Source organism: Castor canadensis, chromosome 4 (genome assembly GCF_047511655.1).
Source record: "Castor canadensis chromosome 4, mCasCan1.hap1v2, whole genome shotgun sequence".
NCBI lineage: Eukaryota > Metazoa > Chordata > Mammalia > Rodentia > Castoridae > Castor > Castor canadensis.
In genome coordinates this window covers 124,859,638-124,880,704 of record NC_133389.1, presented here as the reverse complement: position 1 = coordinate 124,880,704, position 21,067 = coordinate 124,859,638, and the positions used below count along the sequence as shown (strand labels likewise).

The 21,067-nt window shown below is 39.2% G+C and overlaps 2 protein-coding genes across 4 annotated transcripts in view; one reads left to right on the top strand and one right to left on the bottom strand.

Annotated features, from left to right (window-relative positions):
* Nucleotides 1–3,271, bottom strand: part of Dcaf17 (DDB1 and CUL4 associated factor 17) — a 71,629-nt gene extending 68,358 nt beyond the window's left edge. For 2 of the 3 annotated variants that reach the window (XR_012447251.1, XM_074071083.1), the window contains exons 1-2: nucleotides 2,903–3,271; nucleotides 2,444–2,547 (exon numbers count right to left, since the gene is read on the bottom strand). Coding sequence is in view for 2 of the 3 variants with exons in the window: in XM_074071083.1 (XP_073927184.1) it covers nucleotides 2,444–2,547; nucleotides 2,903–3,028 (230 nt within the window). In the remaining variant the exon portion in view is untranslated. The remainder of the gene's footprint in view (nucleotides 1–2,443; nucleotides 2,548–2,902) is intronic. The other variant, XM_020183079.2, reaches the window with a different exon arrangement.
* A 378-nt stretch (nucleotides 3,272–3,649) lies between these two features.
* Mettl8 (methyltransferase 8, tRNA N3-cytidine) overlaps nucleotides 3,650–21,067 on the top strand; it is an 84,858-nt gene continuing 67,440 nt past the window's right edge. The window contains 2 exon segments of the mRNA XM_074071086.1: nucleotides 3,650–3,663; nucleotides 8,377–8,505. The gene's annotated coding sequence lies outside the window, so the exon portion shown is untranslated.

The window sequence follows — 21,067 nt, the reverse complement described above, 5'->3', positions numbered from 1 at the left end:
AGATGCAAATCAAAAATCAATGAAGCTCAGAGAACACCAAACAGAACAGATACCAAAAAAAACCCAAAAACGCCCTACACTTAGGTATATCATATTCAAACAACAGAAAAGACAGAATTTTTTTTTTAAAGAGATAATCTTGAAGGTTTCCAGAGGGCAAAAAAAGTATCTTAAATACAGAAATACAGGTAAGAATTACATAGAACTTCTCCTTAGAGAACACGCAAACAAGAAAAAGTGGAATGAAGTATATAAAGGGTTAAACAAAAAAAGACCCAGTAGCCTAGAATTACCGTATCCAGAGAAATTATCCCTCAAAAGTGAAGGAGAAAAATATTATTTTCTCAGACAAACAAGAGTTTCAAGGATATACTGCCAATAGATCTGCCTGGTAAGAAATGTAAAGTTTTTCAAACCAGGCATGGTGGTTCATGTCTGTAATCCCCAGTTACTTGGGAGGCTGAAGCCAGAGGATTGCAAGTTTGAGCCCAGCCTAGGCAATATAGTGAGACCCAACCACAAAAAAACAAAACAAAAAAAACAAGAAAGAAAAAGGAGGCTAGAGGCATGGCTCAATTGACAGAGATCTTGCCTAGCATACACAAAGGTCCTAACTTCAAACCTAGTACTGCCAAAAAAATTTTTTTTTTCAGAGAGACAGAAAATGAAGTTAGAAACTCAGGTCTACATAAAGAATTTAAAAGTGTTAGAGAAGTAATAAATGAAGGTAAAACAAAATCTCTTGTTTTTCTTAATTTTTATTGATGTAAAAAATTTGTTCAAAATAAAAACAGCAACAAGGTATTCAAATGATTTTAGCATAAGATTAAGTAAAATGAATGATAGTAATGTTATAAAAACATTACTGGAGGAATTAGGTGGGGGTTTTTTCTTTCTTTTTCTCTTTCATTTATTTTTTTGGCAGTACTGAGGTTTGAACTCAGGGCCTCATGCTTGGTAGGTAGGCATTCTACCATTTGAACAACTCCAGATAAGGAGAAGGAATTAGGAACACTCTGTTTCTGAGAACCTGTACTACCCATGAAACATAAAATCAAATGCACATTATTTCTCCAGAATTTGATTCTAGCCTTTTTTTTTTTTTCTTTTTTGTGGTACTGGGGCTTGAACTCAGGGCCTTCACCTTGAGCCACTCCACCAGCCCTATTTTTGTGAAGGGTTTTTCTAGATAGGATCTCGCAAACTATTTGCCCAGGCTGGCTTCAAACCACAATCCTCCTGATCTCTGCCTTTTGAGTAGCTAGGATAATAGGCATGAGTCACCAGCGCCTGGCTCTAGCCTTTTTATATAGCCTTTTCTCCCCGACAATGGGAATTAGTTTTCGGGATTTTGGCTTCCAGGACTTCAAAATTCACTTTAATCTTTTAGGATTGTCATTTTGGATTTTAGGAATTTTGGAATTTCAATTTAGAATTACAGCATTCAAGATCATCCTTTTGGGTTCTGAACTGCAACAATAAAAATATAACAGTAACTGTCGTGATGGTTGTGACTATCCGTGAAAGTATGGTATGCGACTATCTTAATAAAGCTCTTAAAAAGAAAATACCCATAATTCTTAGAGATGTAAATGTAAGTATTTATGCTTAAAATATGCTTTAAAATACTTGACAATGAAAGAGGGGGCTTGAGATGAAGCAAGTGTGTCTACTATTTCCAACCCCTCCCCCCCCCACCACTGGCAACTCTTGATAAATCTAGGTAATAGATGAGGGGAGAGTGCTCACTGGGGCTTTCCCGTCAGCCTCACATTGCGTGGTTGTGGATGAGGTTGTTAAATATTTTGGATCTAGAAATACTGTTTTTGTTTGAATTTTTTTCTCCTAAAAAAAGGTGGGGGAAAAGCGCTCGCTTCACAGCACATATACTAAAACTGGAACAATACAGAGATTGGCATAGCAAGGAGGAGATGCAAATTTGTGAAGAGTTCCTATTAAAAAAAAAAAAAAAAAAGAGGGAGGGGGACTGGGAGTGGTAGAGAGCATGCCTAGCAAGCTCAAAGCCCTCAGTTCAAAACCCCAGTACCGCCTCCTCAAAACTACTTCCAAAACAAAATACAGATTTCTCCGAAGCAGCATTTAATTATTTACTAGTGACCAACATTCTTGACTGTGCCTTCTGCCACTTGAGCCACTCCACCAGACCTTGGTATCTTTAATTATAAAACAGTAAATAGTACTCTCAGCAATGTATCATTTTGCCTACATTATAAAGTAGTTTTGCTTTAAATTGTTATTTACAAAGATGAAACCTACAGCTTTTGATTTAACCAGATTTTGTAATTACATGCTTTTTACCACCTATTTTTAGTTTTGAGCTGTTTTCCATTTTTCCTATTTCACAAAGCACTAAGTTGGCATATGGTTCTAATAAAAATTACAGCCAAGTGAATTACTGCAAAAATTATCACTAAAAGATTACCTGCTAATACAGCACCGATAATTGTCAAAATATATTCTTCCTCTCTCATAGGCTATAGGTGACTTGGAATGAGTTGTCCAAACATTCTTAAATTTAGTACTTTCCTGAAAGACACAAGGAATTTTGGTTTAAGAATTCAAACCTCTATTGTGCATTTATTTTGTTACATAAATTTACCGTTTTCGAAGTAATTCCACATGTGTTACTTAAAAACATTAATTGTTCCTCGTTCTGCCCTTACGTTTTGGCTTAATTGGGTGCTCAACCTTAAATGACTGTTTGCAGGAAAGCATAAAAAGCTTTAAACTAAAACCATCTGGCGGCTTAGTTAACACCAATTTACCAATTCCCCCGGGTGCCCGGCACTTATTCCCCTCCCCATCTCAGTGAGTCTCTCAAAAGGGATCCAAGCGCGTGACACTGCACCCTAGCAGGGGGCCCGGGCCCGCGGGCGGTCACCTGGCACACCAGCGCCCGCAGGATGCCCAGGTTCATCCTCTGCCCCACGCCCGCATCGCGTGCGAAGAAGCCCAGCGCCCGGAGACTCAGCCGGATGCACACGTTGGGCTTTCGGGTCGGACCCATGGAGACGCGGACCGCTGGACCGGAGAGGATCACGCCCCTCACTTCCGCGCGGGGCTGCAGCCGCCACCCCGAACCTCACGGAAAAGCTGACACCACGCCGGGCGCTGGGCACCCAGAGGCGAGGGGAGGGAAAGCAGAGTAGCACCGCCAGAGCGTAGAGAAAAAAATGAAACATCAAACGCGTCCAGCCTGCGCCTCAGACGCTCTCCCGCGGCGGACAGTGCGACGCCACTGTGCGACGCGGCCCTCACCGGGAAATGTAGTTCCCCGTGCCCTCTGGCTTCCTCCCAGAACTACAAATCCCATCAGGCAGCGGGCGGGGGGCGGGGAAGGGGGACGCAAGGTGCGACCGCGGCTCGTAGGCAGCCCGCCGGGGCCACGCCCCCCGACACGCCTCTTCGACTAGTAAAGCTGAGCTGAGGCGCTACGGGGCGGGTGCGGCTTCCGGCTGTGCGCGTGGGCTCTGGGCCGCTGTGCTGCAGCCTCATGGTCCGGCTTCTGATGTGCGAGGTGCACTCGGGGATCCGTTCCTTACCGCCCCGGTACCCCGACTTCTGTCAACCCCTGATTTCCGCTCTGGGAGGCCCTCGCCAGCTGCCCTGAAGGGGCGTTGTGTCGAGTGCGACCCTCCAAAGGTACGCCCCGCGACTTTCCCTTCAGCCGCACTTTGGACGTTGTGGATGAGGTTGAGGGTTAAACATTTTGGATGTAGAAACACTGTGCTTTTGTGTTATGATTAGTGGTAGAAGATACTGGATTTCCCACCAAACTAGGATGGAATGACTTTTTCCCAGAGGCCTGCCTCTGTGTGGCCTGCGGCGTCACCGGCCTTTTTTTTTTTTTTTTTTTTTTTCTTTTGCAAAAATTGCTGTGTTTTCCTTTCTTGCTTCCATTTTTCTCCTTATAGGGAATAAAATATGAAATGCTTACATTCTTATTGGAGTGCCTAAGATTATCCAGGTTATTTTTCTAAGTAAAAGATAATATGCTTTGTTAATTAACCCTGCCTTAGTGTTCAGAGTTGGCAGCACACTGATTTTTCGGTAGACTGAATGCCAGAAGTGTCCCATTGCTCTGTTGTCTCCCACGTGGACTTGGCACTGGCTCATAGGTGCTCAGGAAAATGAGTGATCGCATTTGGCTGATCGCTCAGAAAGTACAGTACTGGGTGAGTGCACTGAGGCACAATTTTAACATTTAGTAAAAAATAGCCGTATCTGTTTTTAACCTTGCTACATTTCCTTTAGAGCCTGGCTTTTGCTGATTTTCGGTGACTTGTTTACAGCATACAGTGGAGTGCTTTGTATATTTTTAGGAAGCTGCTACAATTGTTAATTTGTGAATGCAGCTGTCACTGAGAAAACTGGAACTCAGAAAAAAAAAAATAACTGGATTTTCTTTGACCGAAATGAAATTCAAATCATTGCTGAAATGAACTCGGATTCCCTTTTTTTCTCTTTGCCCCTTGTGTCTTCCTGTGGTCTTTATCTTACCACCAACTCACCCAAGGGAGACGAATTCTACACTCTCCCTTATCAACATTCAAGTCCTTTCAATTCTCTTGTCTAGCCCATCTTCATTTCATCTGAGTAATTAATTTAAGGCCTCTCCATTCCCCCCCCCCGCCCCCGCATTGTTAAGTAGCCACCTAACTATTCTATCTGCCTATTACTTTGAGTATTTTTAATTCCAACCAATCCACGCTTTTTCCAGAGGGATTTTTCTATTTTATTTTATTTTGGCTATACTGGGGTTTGAACTCAGAGCCTCACACTTGTTAGGGAGGTGCTCTACCACTTAAGCCATGACCCAAGCAACACAAGTGATTTTTCTAAAGCATAAAGCTGTCACTTGGCAAATTACAGTCTTTCAGTGGCTCCCATGGCAGAATCTCTCAAACTAGGATCAATACACAAGATCCTCCATTATTAAAATATTTTCAGTATGTTAGATATATCCAATTATAAAACTAGGTATAGACTCCTTATATTGTATCTTTTATGCGGCTATAACACCAAATAAGTTAAATGAAGCAAAATTATAAAAACCAATAAATTCAAATAAATATGTATTTATTGTGGCCAATGAGACCTAAAGAATTCTAAAAGTGAATCTATCCTGTCCTCTGGTGTACCTTCTTTACAGAAAGGCCTATTCTTGTTATCCCAGTACTGAGAGATTACTCAATGCCTCTTCCTTCCTTTCTTTTTCCTCTCTCTCTCTCTCTCTCTCTCTCTCTCTCACTCTCTTGAACTCAGGGCCTTCACCTTGAGCCACTCCACCAGCACTTTTTTGTGATGGGTTTTTTCGAGATAGGGTCTCACAAACTTTTTGTCTGGGGTTGGCTTCGAACTGTGATCCTCCTGATATCTGCCTCCTGAGTAACTAGGAGTATAGGTGTGAGTCACCAGCGCCCGGCTCCCCCTTCTTTATTTAAAACACTGCAAAATCTATCTTTGTTCAGTGTGTCATGACCATCACTTGACATCATTTACGTGCATTAGTCCCCATTTCTTATCCTGCATGAATGACAAATGGTACAATTTATTGAGCAGTGTTCTCCTAAACACAAACATGTGAACTGAAATCTGAGATAGCATGCAAGTAAAAGTTGTTGGTTCAGATGATCCAGAGTATCCTTCTGTCAAAATTCTTTTTTCTTTTTTAGATTTTTGTCAAGTTGAAAACAAATGTTTTGTCCTAGAGAAACCTCAGGTCCATAAAGGCTAGATCAGAATCCCTTGGTGTAGCACATGGGCCACTCTTGCCCACATTTACAGCCTGATCTCTTTGGCTGTCCCTCATGTTTGCTCTTGTGATTCTGATGTTTGCCATTTTCTCTAGTCAATATGCCTTTATACTTGAGATTTTTCTTTTCTTTGTCTGGAGCTCCTCTCCTTTCTCTTATCCATTTTTCTCAAGACTCCTCCCAGGTGTCCCCTTTCCACTGGGACCCTTTCCCTGATCCTCCAACTAAGCAGCCTTGTTTGTGCCTCTGTTACTCTGCATGTGGCACTTTGTCTTTCCAGCTAACCTAGGCAGAAACTGAGCAGTAATATCATGCTACCTCTTTAGCACACTGCCTACAGTGTGGTTAACGCATATGTATGTTGAATGAATGAATGGCCTACAAAACCATGTGTTTGTAGAAAATCTATTATCAGTAGCTAATTACTTTTTTTTTGGAGGGGGGAGCTACTTTGGGGTTTGAACTTAGAGCCTCCTGCTGACTAGGCAGGCACTCTATAATCTCTTGAGCCATTCCACCAACCCTTTTTTTGTGTTGGGTTTTTTTCAAGATAGGATCTCACAAAATATTTTCTCAGGCTGGCTTCGAACCGCGATCCTCCTGATCTCTGCCTCCTGAGTAGCTAGGATTACAGGTGTAAGCCACCAGTGCCCGGCTAGTCTCTCATTCTTTAAATCAGTAGAAAACCAGAGTATTTATAAGAAAAAATAACTTTCAGAAATCTTAAATCCCTAAAAGTTCTACCTATAAAGTGAGTATTTTCTATATGTTGAAGGTAAAATGGCATGAACAGATCTAGGTTATGATTGGGAAACAACTTCTCTAGTTTTGGGAGTAAAACATTGTTTTGTTTTTTTCCATTCTTTGTGTTCTGTTCACACAGTGCTTAGCTATCCTCATTATATTTTAAAAATAAGAAAGAAGGTTGGCCAAGTGGCTCAAGTGATAGAGAGCCGCCTAGCAAGCATGACACCCTGAGTTCAAACCCTACTTCTGCCAAAAATAAAATAAAAAACCAAGAAGAGGAAATATGAATTCAGAAGTTAATAAAATGGGTTTTTTTGTTGTTGTTCATATGCTTCGCTTCGAGAAGCATACTATAACTGAATAAATATCTAAAATACTCAGGCTATTAAACTTGAACACTTGTTCAAAGACAAATCTGAACCAAGTCCGCAGGGGGTCATTCATTCAACATGTAATTCTTTTCATCCACAGTACACTGAGAAGTAACAGCAAGCAGGACAGACATGTTTCCTACATGGTGGGGAGGAGATAGTTTTCAGCACTTCATCTGTTTATTATAGATGAAATAAATGAGATTTTTTTTTTAAAAAGCGATGTGTTGTGAGAAAAAATAAAACTGGGTAAGATGCTACAGTGTGACTAGGAGCCCTGCTTTAGCTAGAGTGGTCAGAGAAGGCTTCTCCTAAGAGGGGACTTCTGATCCTTGATTGATGAGGAGGAGCTGACTCACAAAGATACAAAGTAGAAGTAGTGTCCAGGTAGAGTGATGCTCAAGCACAGATCCTGAGAATTACAGTAACAAGCATGACTATTGCGCAGTGGTCAGAAGGCCACTGTGACTCTGGTGTGCAGGAGAAAGATAAACTTGGAGTGGCAGGCAGGGTCATGTTGTGATGGAAAGACATAGAAAGCTTTGAGGAGGGGAGTAGCATGACCTAATTCATGTTCTAATAAGGTCATCGGTGGCTATAGTGTGGAGAATGTACTGCAGAGGGCAGTAAGGATTAAAGGAGACCGTGGGGCTGTTGAATTGATCCAGGTAAGAGATGATAGTGTTTTGGACTAATGTAGCAAGAGCTGGGTTTTGATGGCTCACGCCAGTAATCCTAGCTACTCAGAAGGCAGAGATCAGGGAGGATTACAGTTTGAAGCCAGTCCTAGGCAAATAGTTCATAAGACCCTATCTTGAAAAAAATCCATCACAAAAAAAGGGCTGGTAGAGTGACTCAAGATGTAAGAGCACCTGCCTGGCAAGCATGAGGCCCTGAATTCAAATGCCAGTGCTGCCAAAAAAAAAAAAAAATGATAGCAGGAAAGATGGAAAAAAGTAAACATTCAGTATTTATTTTATATTTTGAAACAGGGTCTCATTCTGTAACTCAGGCTAACCTTGAACTCTCAATCCTCCTGCCTCAGCCTCCCAAGTGCTGGGATTACAGATGTGTAGCACCACATCCAGCTAAAGATGTATCTTAGAACAACAATTAAGAGAACTTCAGGGAGGGGGTGGGGGCAGGGGGAAGAAATGACCCAAGCCTTGTATGCACATATGAATAATAAAACAATAAAAAAAAAAGAGAACTTCAGATGTAGTGGATAATGACGATGATGAAAAAAAATTGAGCGACATCATAAGAAAGCAAAATGACAATAAATATCCCCAAGTTCCCCAGAACAAATGGAAAATAGGCTGCTACTCATGACCTGATGTCAATAAAACAATGCCTGAATTTTATTTTATTTTATTTATTTCTTGGTATTACTGAATTTGAACTCTGTACCTTGCACTTGGTAGGCAAGCACTGTATACTTGAGACACACACCTAGTCTTTTTTGCTTTTTTGTTTTTCAGGTAGAGTCTTGAGCTTTTTGCTTGAGCTTGCCTCAGATCATGCAATCCCTACTACCTATGGAATCCCATGTGGCTGGGATTACAGAAGTGCACCATCATACCTGGCCCAATGCCTGAATTTTATTAAAGGTACACATTAGCATTATAGATATTAGCACCAAAAAATGTTAGGATATGTTCTGTGGCTAGGGCACATGGGAAGAGGGGAATAAAATCAGATCCCAAAATAGGTAGGGGCAAGAGCTTGTGGAGCCATGGAAATGTGATAGAAAGTCAGTAGAGGGCTGTGACATTGTGTTTAGCCAGATACTTGGGTGCAGATCAGGAACAAGAGTGAAACATAGGGATACCAGTTAGGAGGTAATTGTAGTGTCTAAGAGAGAGTCACTTTGGGAAATTTTGAAATGGAGGCTTTTGGCCACAAGTTTAGTTCTTAGGTTTCCATTGCCCTGTATATTCTAATATTTGTCTGACCATGTAGTACATCCATGCATACACAAAGTTCAGAAAGATTTAGGTTTAAATGAGTGATAGTGAAACTTGCAAATTATTTCTCTCATTTAAAGTATTTTATGGATTCAAAAGAATATGTACAGATAGCATAGTATATAAATAATAATTATAAAATGAATACTCACACCTGTCATCAGCTTTAATTTTTGTGGTTTTTTTTTTTTCCTTTTCTTGTCATCAACTTTAAAGAAGCAAAATTTTGACATCTCCTATGTGCCCTTCCTGATTCCTTGGGTCTCTCTTTCCTCTATAAAAATAAAATATTTGAGACTGGTAGAGTGGCTCAAGTGGTAGAGTACCTGCCTAGCAAGTGTGAGACCTTGAGTTCAAACCCCAGTACCACAAAAAAATAAAATATTTGAAGGAATAAAATATAAACTCATACTATGTAGATATGCATTCTACAACTTGCCTGTTTTTCCTTCAGTGTTACACTTGACAATGTAATGTACCTATAGTTCATTTATTTTTACTATTGTGTCATATTTCATAGTATGAATTTACTATAATTAATTTATTCATGTTCCACTAAGTGAACTTTTATTTCTTTTAGAAAGAAAAGTTCTAGAGCTATGTGTAGTGGTACATATCTGTAATCCCAGCTCTTAGGAGGATCTCAAGTTTCAGATCTGCCTGAACTGCATAGCAAGACCTTGTCTCAAAAAAAAAAAAAGGAAAAGAAAAACAAGAAAAGTCCTAGAAAAGTGTTACTTTAGACCTTCTTACACCTGTCTCCATGTAAAAGAATATAGTAGCTTTCCATTGCTGTATAACAAATTACCACAAATGTCACATAAGTCAACACTTGTTTATCTCAAAGTTCTATAAGTCAGAAATTTTAACACAGCAGAGCCTGGCTCTCTGCTTAGGGCCTCAGTGCTGCAGTCTCATCTGAGGCTCTGGGTCCTCTTCCACCCCCCACTGATTGCTGACAGTTCCTTATAACTGTAAGACTGAGACTTCAGCTCAGAGAGGTTGCCCACTGTTGCCTGCCACATGGAGCTTTTCATGATTTCACAGTGTGCTTCTTCAGTGCTAATAGCAGAACATTTCTGACTTCTACAAAATGGCTTCTTATGTAAGAGTAAGTTAATCAAGGAAGTGACTATTCATCACATTCATAGGTCCCATCTAACACCGAAGGACTACATGGAAGGTATACAACTGTGGAAGGGTGGGGGGCAGGAAGCTTGGAGATCATTTGATAACTCTGCCTACTACAGAAACTACAAGTAAGTAACTAGCATTGAGTTACAGGTATGTGTGTCTTCAATTTTATTAGGCAATACCATGTAGACTTTTTATGTAAGTGTAGCAGTTTATACTCTCACCAGCAGAATATCAGAGTTGTCATTACTTCATGTATTTCCCTGAACTTGTATTGTCAGACTTTTATATCTTTTCCAATCTAGTGAATATAAAATTATATCTCATTGTGATGTCATTATGCATTTCCCAATTCATAAACAATCACAGCTGAACATCTTCTGTAACACTTTTAGCTCTTCATATTTTTGTTCCTGCGTGAAGTCCTATATGACTTGTGCACATTTTTTGTTCAATTGTTTTTAATTTTGCTAGCAGGATGTTTGCATATTTCTCCATGCCAATTCTTTATTATAATATGTGTTATAAATATGGTCTCTCAATTTGTGCTTAATTACTATACAGAAAAGAAAATTTTAATTTAAATGTGGTAAAATTAATTAATATTTCTCTTTAGGGTTAGAACTTTTTTAATACCCTAAAATATTTCTGTGTAGGGTTAGAACTTTGATTTAGGTTTGAGAAATACTTAACTTGATGTCATAAAGATAGTTTTTTTTTTTTCTAAAAGCTTTATAATTTTGCTTTTCCCATTTAAGACGTTAATCAAGGGTGGGATTGATTTTAGGGTATATTATAAATTAAAGGTTCATTTTGGTTTTTTTTATAAATATCTGTTCCAGAATCACTTATGGAATAATCCCTCATTTCTTCACAGATCTGCAGTGCAGATACAAGTTCATAGATAGTGTACTTACCCATTTTCTGTTGCTATAACAAAGTATCAGCAGCTGGGTACTTTATGAAGAGGTTTATTTAGTTCCTAGTTCTGGAGGCTGAAAGTCCAAGATCCAACCACCCATCTGTTTGGCCTCTGGGGAGCCCCCCTCTCACCTTGGCTGTGTCACATCATTGTGGGATGGTATCATGGTGAGAACATATATGAGAGGTAAAGATCACATAGTGAGACAAGAAGCATAGAGGTTCAGGAGCCATGCTTCCTCTCTTTATAAGCACTCTTGGGAACTAATGAGGGTCCTGGGAAGACTATATTAAGCCCTCCTAAAGTTGATGCCCCCAGTGAACTAATTATCTTCTACTAGGGCCCACTTCTTAAAGGCTCCACCATCTCTCAACACTGTCACACCCGGAACCAAGCTCTAGCACATTCAAACCATAGTCAAACCATGCACATTTCTAGTCTCTGTTCTCTGTTCCATTGTTTTCTTTGTCAGTCCCTAGGCTGATACCTAATCACTTAATTACTACAGTTTTATAATACAGCTTGAATGCAGGTAGAGAAGTTGTTCACCTATTCCACTTCTTTAGGAGTATACTTATTCATTTTAAAACCAGCTTAAGTTTCACAAAAGTCTTACTGGAATTTTGATTAGGATGGCATTAAATCTGTATATCAAATTGAAGAGAACTGACAACTTATATCAAATTATTCTGCCTATGAAGATAATATATCTCTCCATTTATTTATATCTTCTTTAGTGTTTAAGTTTTACAATTTTGCCCTTAAAGAACTAACATATTTTGTATACTTGTAAGTATATTATTACTATTATTTTGGTATGTTATAAATGCTATATGTGTATGTAGTGTATTTGTGTGTGGGGGGGTGGCAGTATGGGAATTTGAACTCAGGGCTTTGTACTTGCTAAGCAGGTGCTTTACTGCTTGAGCCATGCCTCCAACCATATATAAGGTACTTGGGTTTGAACTCAGGACCTCACCCTTGCTAGGCAGGTACTCTAGCACTTGAACCACACTCCCCAGCTCTCTTGCTTTTTTAGTTATTTTTCAGATAGAGTCTTAAATTTTTGCTCACGGCAAGCCTAAGAACAAATCCTCCTACCTTTGCCTCCTGATAACTGGGATCACAGACATGTACCACCACATCTGGCTTGTTGGTTGAGATGGGTCTCACTAACTTTTTGCCAGGGCTAACCTTGAGTAGCTGGAATTACAGGTGTCAGTATCACACCTGGCCATGGTTTTTTTGTTTTTGTTTTTGTTTTTCTTTTTATGTTGAGTTGTGGGTTTTCATTTACCCAGCATTTTGGGAGTCTCATATAGCAGAAAGGTTTCTGAGGTGTCAAGTTTATCAAATTTCCAGAACTAGAATTTCACTTTCTCATCTTTTTTAGTGTAAAAGCTTTAGTTAATATAAGATATGGTTTAAGTGACCACTTACCACCACTTCAGCCTTCATGTCTCACAGCATAACCATCCCACTCAAGGAGGATTGTATAGTGGGATGCATCATACCAGGGTCAAAGGTACAAGTGCTAGTGCCTGCACCACCACTTACTGAGATCTTCACCAAGTCACTTACTCTCAGAGTTTCATTCAACCATCTGCTAAGTGGAAACATTAGGCTTGAAGTGAGGTCACATGTGTTTACAAGTCTGAATATGATGCAAGGGGAAGAATGAGGAGCAGTGATATCAAGAACATTTTCTGTTAGGAAAATGTAACAAATGAAGTTTGGAGAGGAGGAAGGTTTATTTGGTTGCACTGGGGATATTTTTAGGATGCTGGCACTATTTTGTACACTACTGTAATGGCGGGTGCATGATACTGTGCAGCTGTTACAATTCCGCTTTATAGCACAGAGTGAGCTTTTGGGGAGAGAATGGGATCAAACTCAAAGCCTTGCACCTTCTAACCATGTACTCTACCACTGAGCTACACCCCCAGCCCAGAATGAATCTTAATGTATGCACAATTCTTTTTATTGTTTTATTATTCATATGTGCATACAAGGCTTGGGTCATTTCTCCCCCCTGCCCCACCCCCTCCCTTACCACCCACTCCGCCCCCTCCCTCTCCCCCCCTCAATACCCAGCAGAAACTATTCTGCCCTTATCTCCAATTTTGTTGAAGAGAGTATGAGCCATAATAGGAAGGAACAAGTGTTTTTGCTGGTTGAGATAAGGATAGCTATACAGGGCATTGACTCACATTGATTTCCTGTGCGTGTGTGTTACCTTCTGGTTAATTCTTTTTGATCTCACCTTTTCTCTAGTTTCTGGTCCCCTTTTCCTATTGGCCTCAGTTGCTTTTAAGGTATCTGCTTTAGTTTCTCTGCGTTAAGGGCAACAAATGCTAACTAATTTTTTAGGTGTCTTACCTATCCTCACCCCTCCCTTGTGTGCACTCCTTTTATCATGTGCTCAAAGTCCAATCCCCTTGTGTGTTTGCCCTTGATCTAATGTCCACATATGAGAGAGAACATACGATTTTTGGTCATTTGGGCCAGGCTAACCTCACTCAGAATGATGTTCTCCAATTCCATCCATTTACCAGCGAATGATAACATTTCATTCTTCTTCATGGCTGCATAAAATTCCATTGTGTATAGATACCACATTTTCTTAATCCATTCGTCAGTGGTGGGGCATCTTGGCTGTTTCCATAACTTGGCTATTGTGAATAGTGCCGCACTAAACATGGGTGTGCAGGTGCCTCTGGAGTAACCTGTGTCACAGTCTTTTGGGTATATCCCCAAGAGTGGTATTGCTGAATCAAATCGTAGATCAATGTTTAGCTTTTTAAGTAGCCTCCAAATTTTTTTCCAGAGTGGTTGTACTAGTTTACATTCCCACCAACAGTGTAAGAGGGTTCCTTTTTCCCCACATCCTTGCCAACACCTGTTGTTGGTGGTGTTGCTGATGATGGCTATTCTAACAGGGGTGAGGTGGAATCTTAGCGTGGTTTTAATTTGCATTTCCTTTATTGCTAGAGATGGTGAGCATTTTTTCATGTGTTTTTTGGCTATTTGAATTTCTTCTTTTGAGAAAGTTCTGTTTAGTTCACTTGCCCATTTCTTTATTGGTTCATTCATTTTGGGAGAATTTAGTTTTTTAAGTTCCCTGTATATTCTGGTTATCAGTCCTTTGTCTGATGTGTAGCTGGCAAATATTTTCTCCCACTCTGTGGGTGTTCTCTTCAGTTTAGAGATCACTTCTTTTGATGAACAGAAGCTTTTTAGTTTTATGAGGCCCCATTTATCTATGCTATCTCTTAGTTGCTGTGCTGCTGGGGTTTCGTTGAGAAAGTTCTTGCCTATACCTACTAACTCCAGAGTATTTCCTACTCTTTCCTGTATCAGCTTTAGAGTTTGTGGTCTGATATTAAGATCCTTGATCCATTTTGAGTTAATATTGGTATAGGGTGATATACATGGATCTAGTTTCAGTTTTTTGCAGACTGCTAACCAGTTTTCCCAGCAGTTTTTGTTGAAGAGGCTGCTATTTCTCCATCGTATATTTTTAGCTCCTTTGTCAAAGATAAGTTGCTTATAGTTGTGTGGCTTCATATCTGGGTCCTCTGTTCTGTTCCACTGGTCTTCATGTCTGTTTTTGTGCCAGTACCATGCTGTTTTTATCGTTATTGCTTTGTAATACAGTTTGAAGTCAGGTATTGTGATACCTCCAGCATTGTTCTTTTGACTGAGTATTGCCTTGGCTATTCATGGCCTCTTGTGTTTCCATACATATTTCATGGTAGATTTTTCGATCTCTTTAATGAATGTCATTGGAATTTTGATGGGAATTGCATTAAACATGTAGATTACTTTGGGGAGTATAGACATTTTTACTATGTTGATTTTACCAATCCATGAGCATGGGAGATCTCTCCACTTTCTATAGTCTTCCTCAATCTCTTTCTTCAGAAGTGTATAGTTTTCCTTGTAGAGGTCTTTTACATCTTTTGTTAGGTTTACACCTAGGTATTTGATTTTTTTTGAGGCTATTGTAAATGGAATTGTTTTCATACATTCTTTTTCAGTTTGCTCATTGTTAGTGTATAGAAATGCTAATGATTTTTCTATGTTGATTTTATATCCTGCTACCTTGCTATAGCTATTGATGATGTCTGGAAGCTTCTGAGTTGAGTTTTTTGGGTCTTTAAGGTATAGAATCATGTCATCTGCAAATAGGGATATTTTGACAGTTTCTTTGCCTATTTGTATTCCTTTTATTCCTTCTTCTTGCCTAATTGCTCTGGCTAGGAATTCCAGTACTATGTTGAATAGGAGTGGAGATAGTGGGCATCCTTGTCTGGTTCCTGATTTTAGAGGGAATGGTTTCAGTTTTTCTCCGTTAAGTATAATGCTGGCTATAGGTTTGTCATATATAGCTTTTATAATGTTGAGGTACTTTCCTTCTATTCCTAGTCTTCTTAGAGCTTTTATCATGAAATTATGTTGGATCTTATCAAAGGCTTTCTCTGCATCTATTGAGATGATCAAGTGGTTTTTGTCTTTGCTTCTGTTAATGTGGTTTATTAAGTTTATTGATTTTCTTATGTTGAACCACCCCTGCATCCTTGGGATGAAGCCTACTTGGTCGTGCTGAATAATCTTTTTTTGTGTTGTTGAATTCAGTTTGCCATTATTTTGTTGAGGATTTTTGCGTCAATGTTCATTAAGCAGATTGGCCTGTAGTTCTCCTTTTTGGAGGTGTCTTTGCCTGGTTTTGGGATAAGTGTAATACTGGCTTCATAAAATGTGTTTGGCAGTTTTCCTTCCCTTTCTATTTCGTGGAACAGTTTAAGGAGGGTTGGTATCAGTTCTGCTTTAAAGGTCTGATAGAATTCAGCAGAGAATCCATCAGGTCCTGGACTTTTCTTTTTGGGGAGACTCTTGATTGCTGCTTCAATTTCATTTTGTGTTATAGATCTATTCAGGTGATTAATTTCCTCTTGGTTCAGTTTTGGATGATCATATGTATCTAGAAATCTGTCCATTTCTTTAAGATTTTCAAATTTATTTGAATATAGGTTCTCGAAGTAGTCTCTGATGATTTCCTGGACTTCCATGGTGTTTGTTATTATCTCCCCTTTTGCATTTCTGATTCTACTAATTTGGGTTTTTTTCTCTCCTCATTTAGTCAGGTTTGCCAGGAGTCTGTCGATCTTGTTTATTTTTTCAAAGAACCAACTTTTTGTTTCATTAATTCTTTGTATGGTTTTTTTGGTTTCTATTTCATTGATTTCAGCTCTTATTTTTATTATTTCTGTCTTTCTATTTGTTTTGGGATTTGCTTGTTCTTGTTTTTCTAGGAGTTTGAGATGTATCATTAGGTCATTGATTTGGGATCTCTCAGTCTTTTTAATATACGCATTCATGGGTATAAACTTTCCTCTCAGGACTGCCTTTGCTGTGTCCCATAGGTTCCGGTAGGTTGTGTTTTCATTTTCATTGACTTCCAGGAACCTTTTAATTTCCTCTCTTATTTCATCGATGATCCATTGTTCATTAAGTAATGAGTTATTCAGTTTCCAGCTGTTTGCATGTTTTTTGTCTTTACTTTTGTTGTTGAGTTCTATTTTTACTGCATTGTGATCAGATAGTATGCACGGTATAATTTCTATTTTCTTATATTTGCTGAGGCTTGCTTTGTGCCCTAGGATATGATCTATTTTGGAGAAGGTTCCATGGGCTGCTGAGAAGAATGTATATTGTGTAGAAGTTGGATGAAATGTTCTGTAGACATCAAGTAGGTCCATTTGATCTATTTGTATATTTTAGATCTTGGATTGCTTTATTGATTTTTTGTTTGGATGACCTATCGATGATAATGGGGTGTTAAAGTCTCCCACAACCACTGTGTTGGTGTTAATATATGCTTTTAGGTCTTTCAGGGTATGTTTGATGAAATTGGGTGTGTTGACATTGGGTGCATACAGATTGATAATTATTATTTCCTTTTGGTCTATTTCCCCTTTTGTTAGTATGGAATGTCCTTCTTTATCTCGTTTGATCAATGTAGGTTTGAAGTCTACTTTGTCAGAGATAAGTATTGCTACTCCTGCCTGTTTTCGGGGGCCATTGGCTTGGTAAATCTTCTTCGAACCTTTTATCCTAAGCCTATGCTTATTTCTGTCAGTGAGATGGGTCTCCTGTAAGCAACAAATTGTTGGATCTTCCTTTTTAATCCATTTCGTCAAATGGTGCCCTTTGATGGGTAAATTAAGTCCGTTAACATTAAGCGTTAGTACTGATAGGTATGTGGTGATTCCTGTCATTTAGTTGTCTTAGTTGTTTGAAGGCTTGATTGTGTGTGCCTAAGTTGAGGCTACTCTCTACTTTCTTGCTTTTTCTTTTCCTGTGGTTTGGAGCTGCCTGTCTTTTCATGGTTAAGTTGGGTTTCACTTTCTGTGTGCAGAATCCCTTGAAGAATCTTTTGTAGTGGTGGCTTTGTGGTCACATATTGTTTTAGTTTCTGCTTATCATGGAAGACTTTTATTGCTCCATCTATTTTGAATGATAGTTTTGCTGGGTAGAGTATCCTGGGGTTGAAGTTATTTTCATTCAGTGCCCGGAAGATCTCACCCCTTGCTCTTCTTGCTTTTAATGTTTCTGTTGAGAAGTCTGCTGTGATTTTGATGGGTTTACCTTTGTATGTTATTTGTTTTTTCTCTCTTACAGCCTTCAATATTCTTTCCCTAGTTTCTGAGCTTGTTGTTTTAATGATAATATGCCGTGGGGTAGTTCTATTTTGATCTGGTCTGTTTGGTGTCCTGGAGACCTCTTGCATCTGTATGGGAATATCTTTCTCTAGATTTGGGAAATTTTCTGTTATTATTTTATTGAATATATTACACATTCCCTTCGCTTGCACCTGTTCTCCTTCTTCGATGCCCATGATTCTCAAGTTTTGTCTTTTGATGGAGTCAGTGAGTTCTTGCATTTTCTTTTCACAGGTCTTGAGTTGTTTAATTAATAGTTCTTCAGTTTTTCCTTTGATTACCATTTCATCTTCAAGTTCTGAGATTCTGTCTTCTGTTTGTTGTATTCTGCTGGATTGGCCTTCCATTTTGTTTTGCAGTTCTGTTTAGTTCTTTTTTCTGAGGTTATCCATATCCTGGGTGGTTTCCTCTTTAATGTTGTCTATTTTTGTCCTGAGTTCATTTATCTGTTTATTAATTGTGTTCTCTGTTTCACTTTGGTGTTTATACAGTGCTTCTACGGTTTCCTTTATTTCTTCTTTTGCTTTTCCAAATTCTCTATTTTTGTTGTCTTGGAAATTCTTGAGTGTCTCCTGTACCTTTTGGTTTACCCTATCCAGTATCATCTCTATAAAATTCTCATTGAGTACCTGTAGTATGTCTTCTTTTAAATTATTCTTGTGGGTTTCATTGGGTTCTTTGGCATAGTTTATCTTCATTTTGTTGGAGTGCGGATCTGAGTATCTGTTTTCTTTATTTCCCTCTGGTTCCTGTACTAATTTTTTGCTGTGGGGAAACTGGTTTCCCTGTTTTTTCTGTCTTCTGTCATTGTCCTTGGTGTTGTTACTGTCCCTGTACTGTGTGCAATTAAGTATTTTCTATCTTGTAATTAATAACAATGGTAAGATTTACAATGGAAGGGTAAGAGGAGATGGAAAGGAAGAAGTTAAAGAAAAGGGAAAAACAAACAGACAAGTAGGAGAAAACGAAACGGGGAATCAATCAAGGAAGTTACAAAGGTATAAACAGGGAGCGTTAGTGTACTAATCGACAGTAAGCTTGTCGGCGTCTTCCCAAGCCATCTGGGCGCAGGCGTCTGGCAGCCCGGGGTCTCTCCTGGTGTCTCCGTTAACATGAATTGGAGGTGCTCTGTGCCATCTGGAGGTGTGGAGGGGTCAAAGTTTTGGGTCTTCTCGGTGGTTTTGCCTGCAAGGTTGTCTCCAGTTTCTCTCCAAGATTTCACTATAGAAGGCACACTTTCTGCTTCCTCCCTCTAGCCGCCATCTTGGAAAATCCCATGTATGCACAATTTAAAAAATAAGTTAGGGGGACTGGGAATTCCAGGATAAAAAGCAGACTGTAACAAAAAAAAAATCTCACTGTATTTACAAATATATGCAGTGACCTCCCTGAAAGAGGCTAGGGAAAAAGGACTGACAGGAGTAACTTTCTGAGACTAAAGGCAGTAGGAACTGCAGTAACTTTGTAACACTAGGGCAGTAGGAAGTGTGCCTAGTACTATAACTGATAAAGTGTCTACTATACCTGTGTACTGGAATTGAACAATTAATAATTGGATGGTGATGATGAGAACCAGCTTTCTTTCTGCCAGCATGGAAAAATATAGACCAACAAAGCCAGAAGACTACTGTGATCCATGTAGTAATGGATTACAGTAGGAGATATTAGTATGAACTCTAGTTTAATGCAGATGTAAATATATATGTATAGAAACATTTATAGATAAAGGTGTGTCTGTATGGTTGGTTTACTATGCACAAATATCTTTCCTTATTTTGTCAGTTGAGAGGGCCCAGATGTAAGGACAACCTAGTTACAAAGAGCATTCCCAGATGGGCGCTGGTCGCTCACGCCTGTAATCCTAGCTACTCAGGAGGCAAGATGAGGAGGATCATGGTTTGAAGCCAGCCTATGTAAATACTTTGGGAGACCCAATCTGGTGGAGTGGCTGAAGGTGTAGGCTCTGAGTTCAAACCCAGTACCACTTAAAAAAAAAGGCATCCCAGTGCCCAAACTGTTCTCTAGTAAAAAGGAACAAAGGCTTTTTGGGGAAATGAACAAGATGAGCCAGCAGCATCTCGCAGGGCCAGAAAGTAAGGTAATGCTAAAAACATAACAATGAGGGTATGTCAAAAGGATGTAGGAGCCAACTGAAAGAAAGAGCTCTCAATGGCCAAAACAATCCATAACTTTAATCATGAGGAAAAAAATCTAATCATCTGATAAATATTAATTGAGGACAATCTACAAAATCCCTTACTAGTAGTACTCAAAACTCAAGGTCCTCAGAAATAAGCAAAGTCTGAGATCTATCAGAAACAAGAGCCTCAAGAGACACAATAACTAATTGTAATGTGGTTTCCTGGATGTGATTCTGAAAGAGTAAAAGAACATGGAATAAAAATGAAGAAAATTTGGGTAAAGTAAGGACTTAAAGTTTTGTAATATATTACTATTGCATTTTAGTAGTAACAAATGTAGCATACAAACGTAGGATTTTAAAAACAGGAGAGGCTGTGTCAGATACATAGGAACGCTATTATCTGCAGCATTTCTGTAATTCTAAAACTCTCCTGAGAAAATTTAAAATCTGCCTTAAAAATGAACCTAGAATGTGGTCACTGCCTCAATATAAAGGTAGCACAGCTTACTGGTTAAAAAGATGAACTCAGGTACCAGCCAGCCTGGGCTCAGCTCTCAGCCTCGCTGCTTACTAGCTGTCTGACCCTGGTTACTCTAATAATTAGGATTACTTAACCTCTCTAATGTCTCAATTTCCTTTCTGTTAGGTAGATTCTTGGGAGGGTTAAGTGAGTCAATATATGTAAAGGGCTTAGAATAAAACCTAACACAAAGCAAGCACTGTGTAATTGTTGAATTTTGTTTATCATTATTGGTTTGCTCTTTAGTTTTGGGGAATCTACACTGCATCTCTCCTTAGTCACACAGAATTTAGGTTGGCACCCCATCAAAATGGTATCCATATTGCCTTGTCCAACATTGTAAAGATTCAAGAAAAGGCAGGACCAGAACTTGAGAATTTTTTTTTTTTTTGAGGTACTGGGACTTGAACTTGGGGCCTTCACCTTGAGCCACTTTTTTGTGAAGGGTTTTTTTCAAGATAGGGTCTTGAAAACTATTTGCCCAGGCTGTCTTTGAACCATGATCCTCCTGATCTCTGCCTCTTGAGTAGCTAGGATTATAGGCATGAGCCACTGGTGCCTGGCTCAGAACTTGAGAATTCTTGACCTAGTTTCATGCTTCATGTGTAGCAGTGACTGAGCAATACAGAGCCTGACAGGATCTACTCTTTATGGACATAGAATTGCCACACATAGAAATTCTGAAGTTAACTTTTTTTGGTCTTCTGTAGATTCCTTATTAAGATGACCTCTTTTTAACCAGTTGTGATGACACATACTTG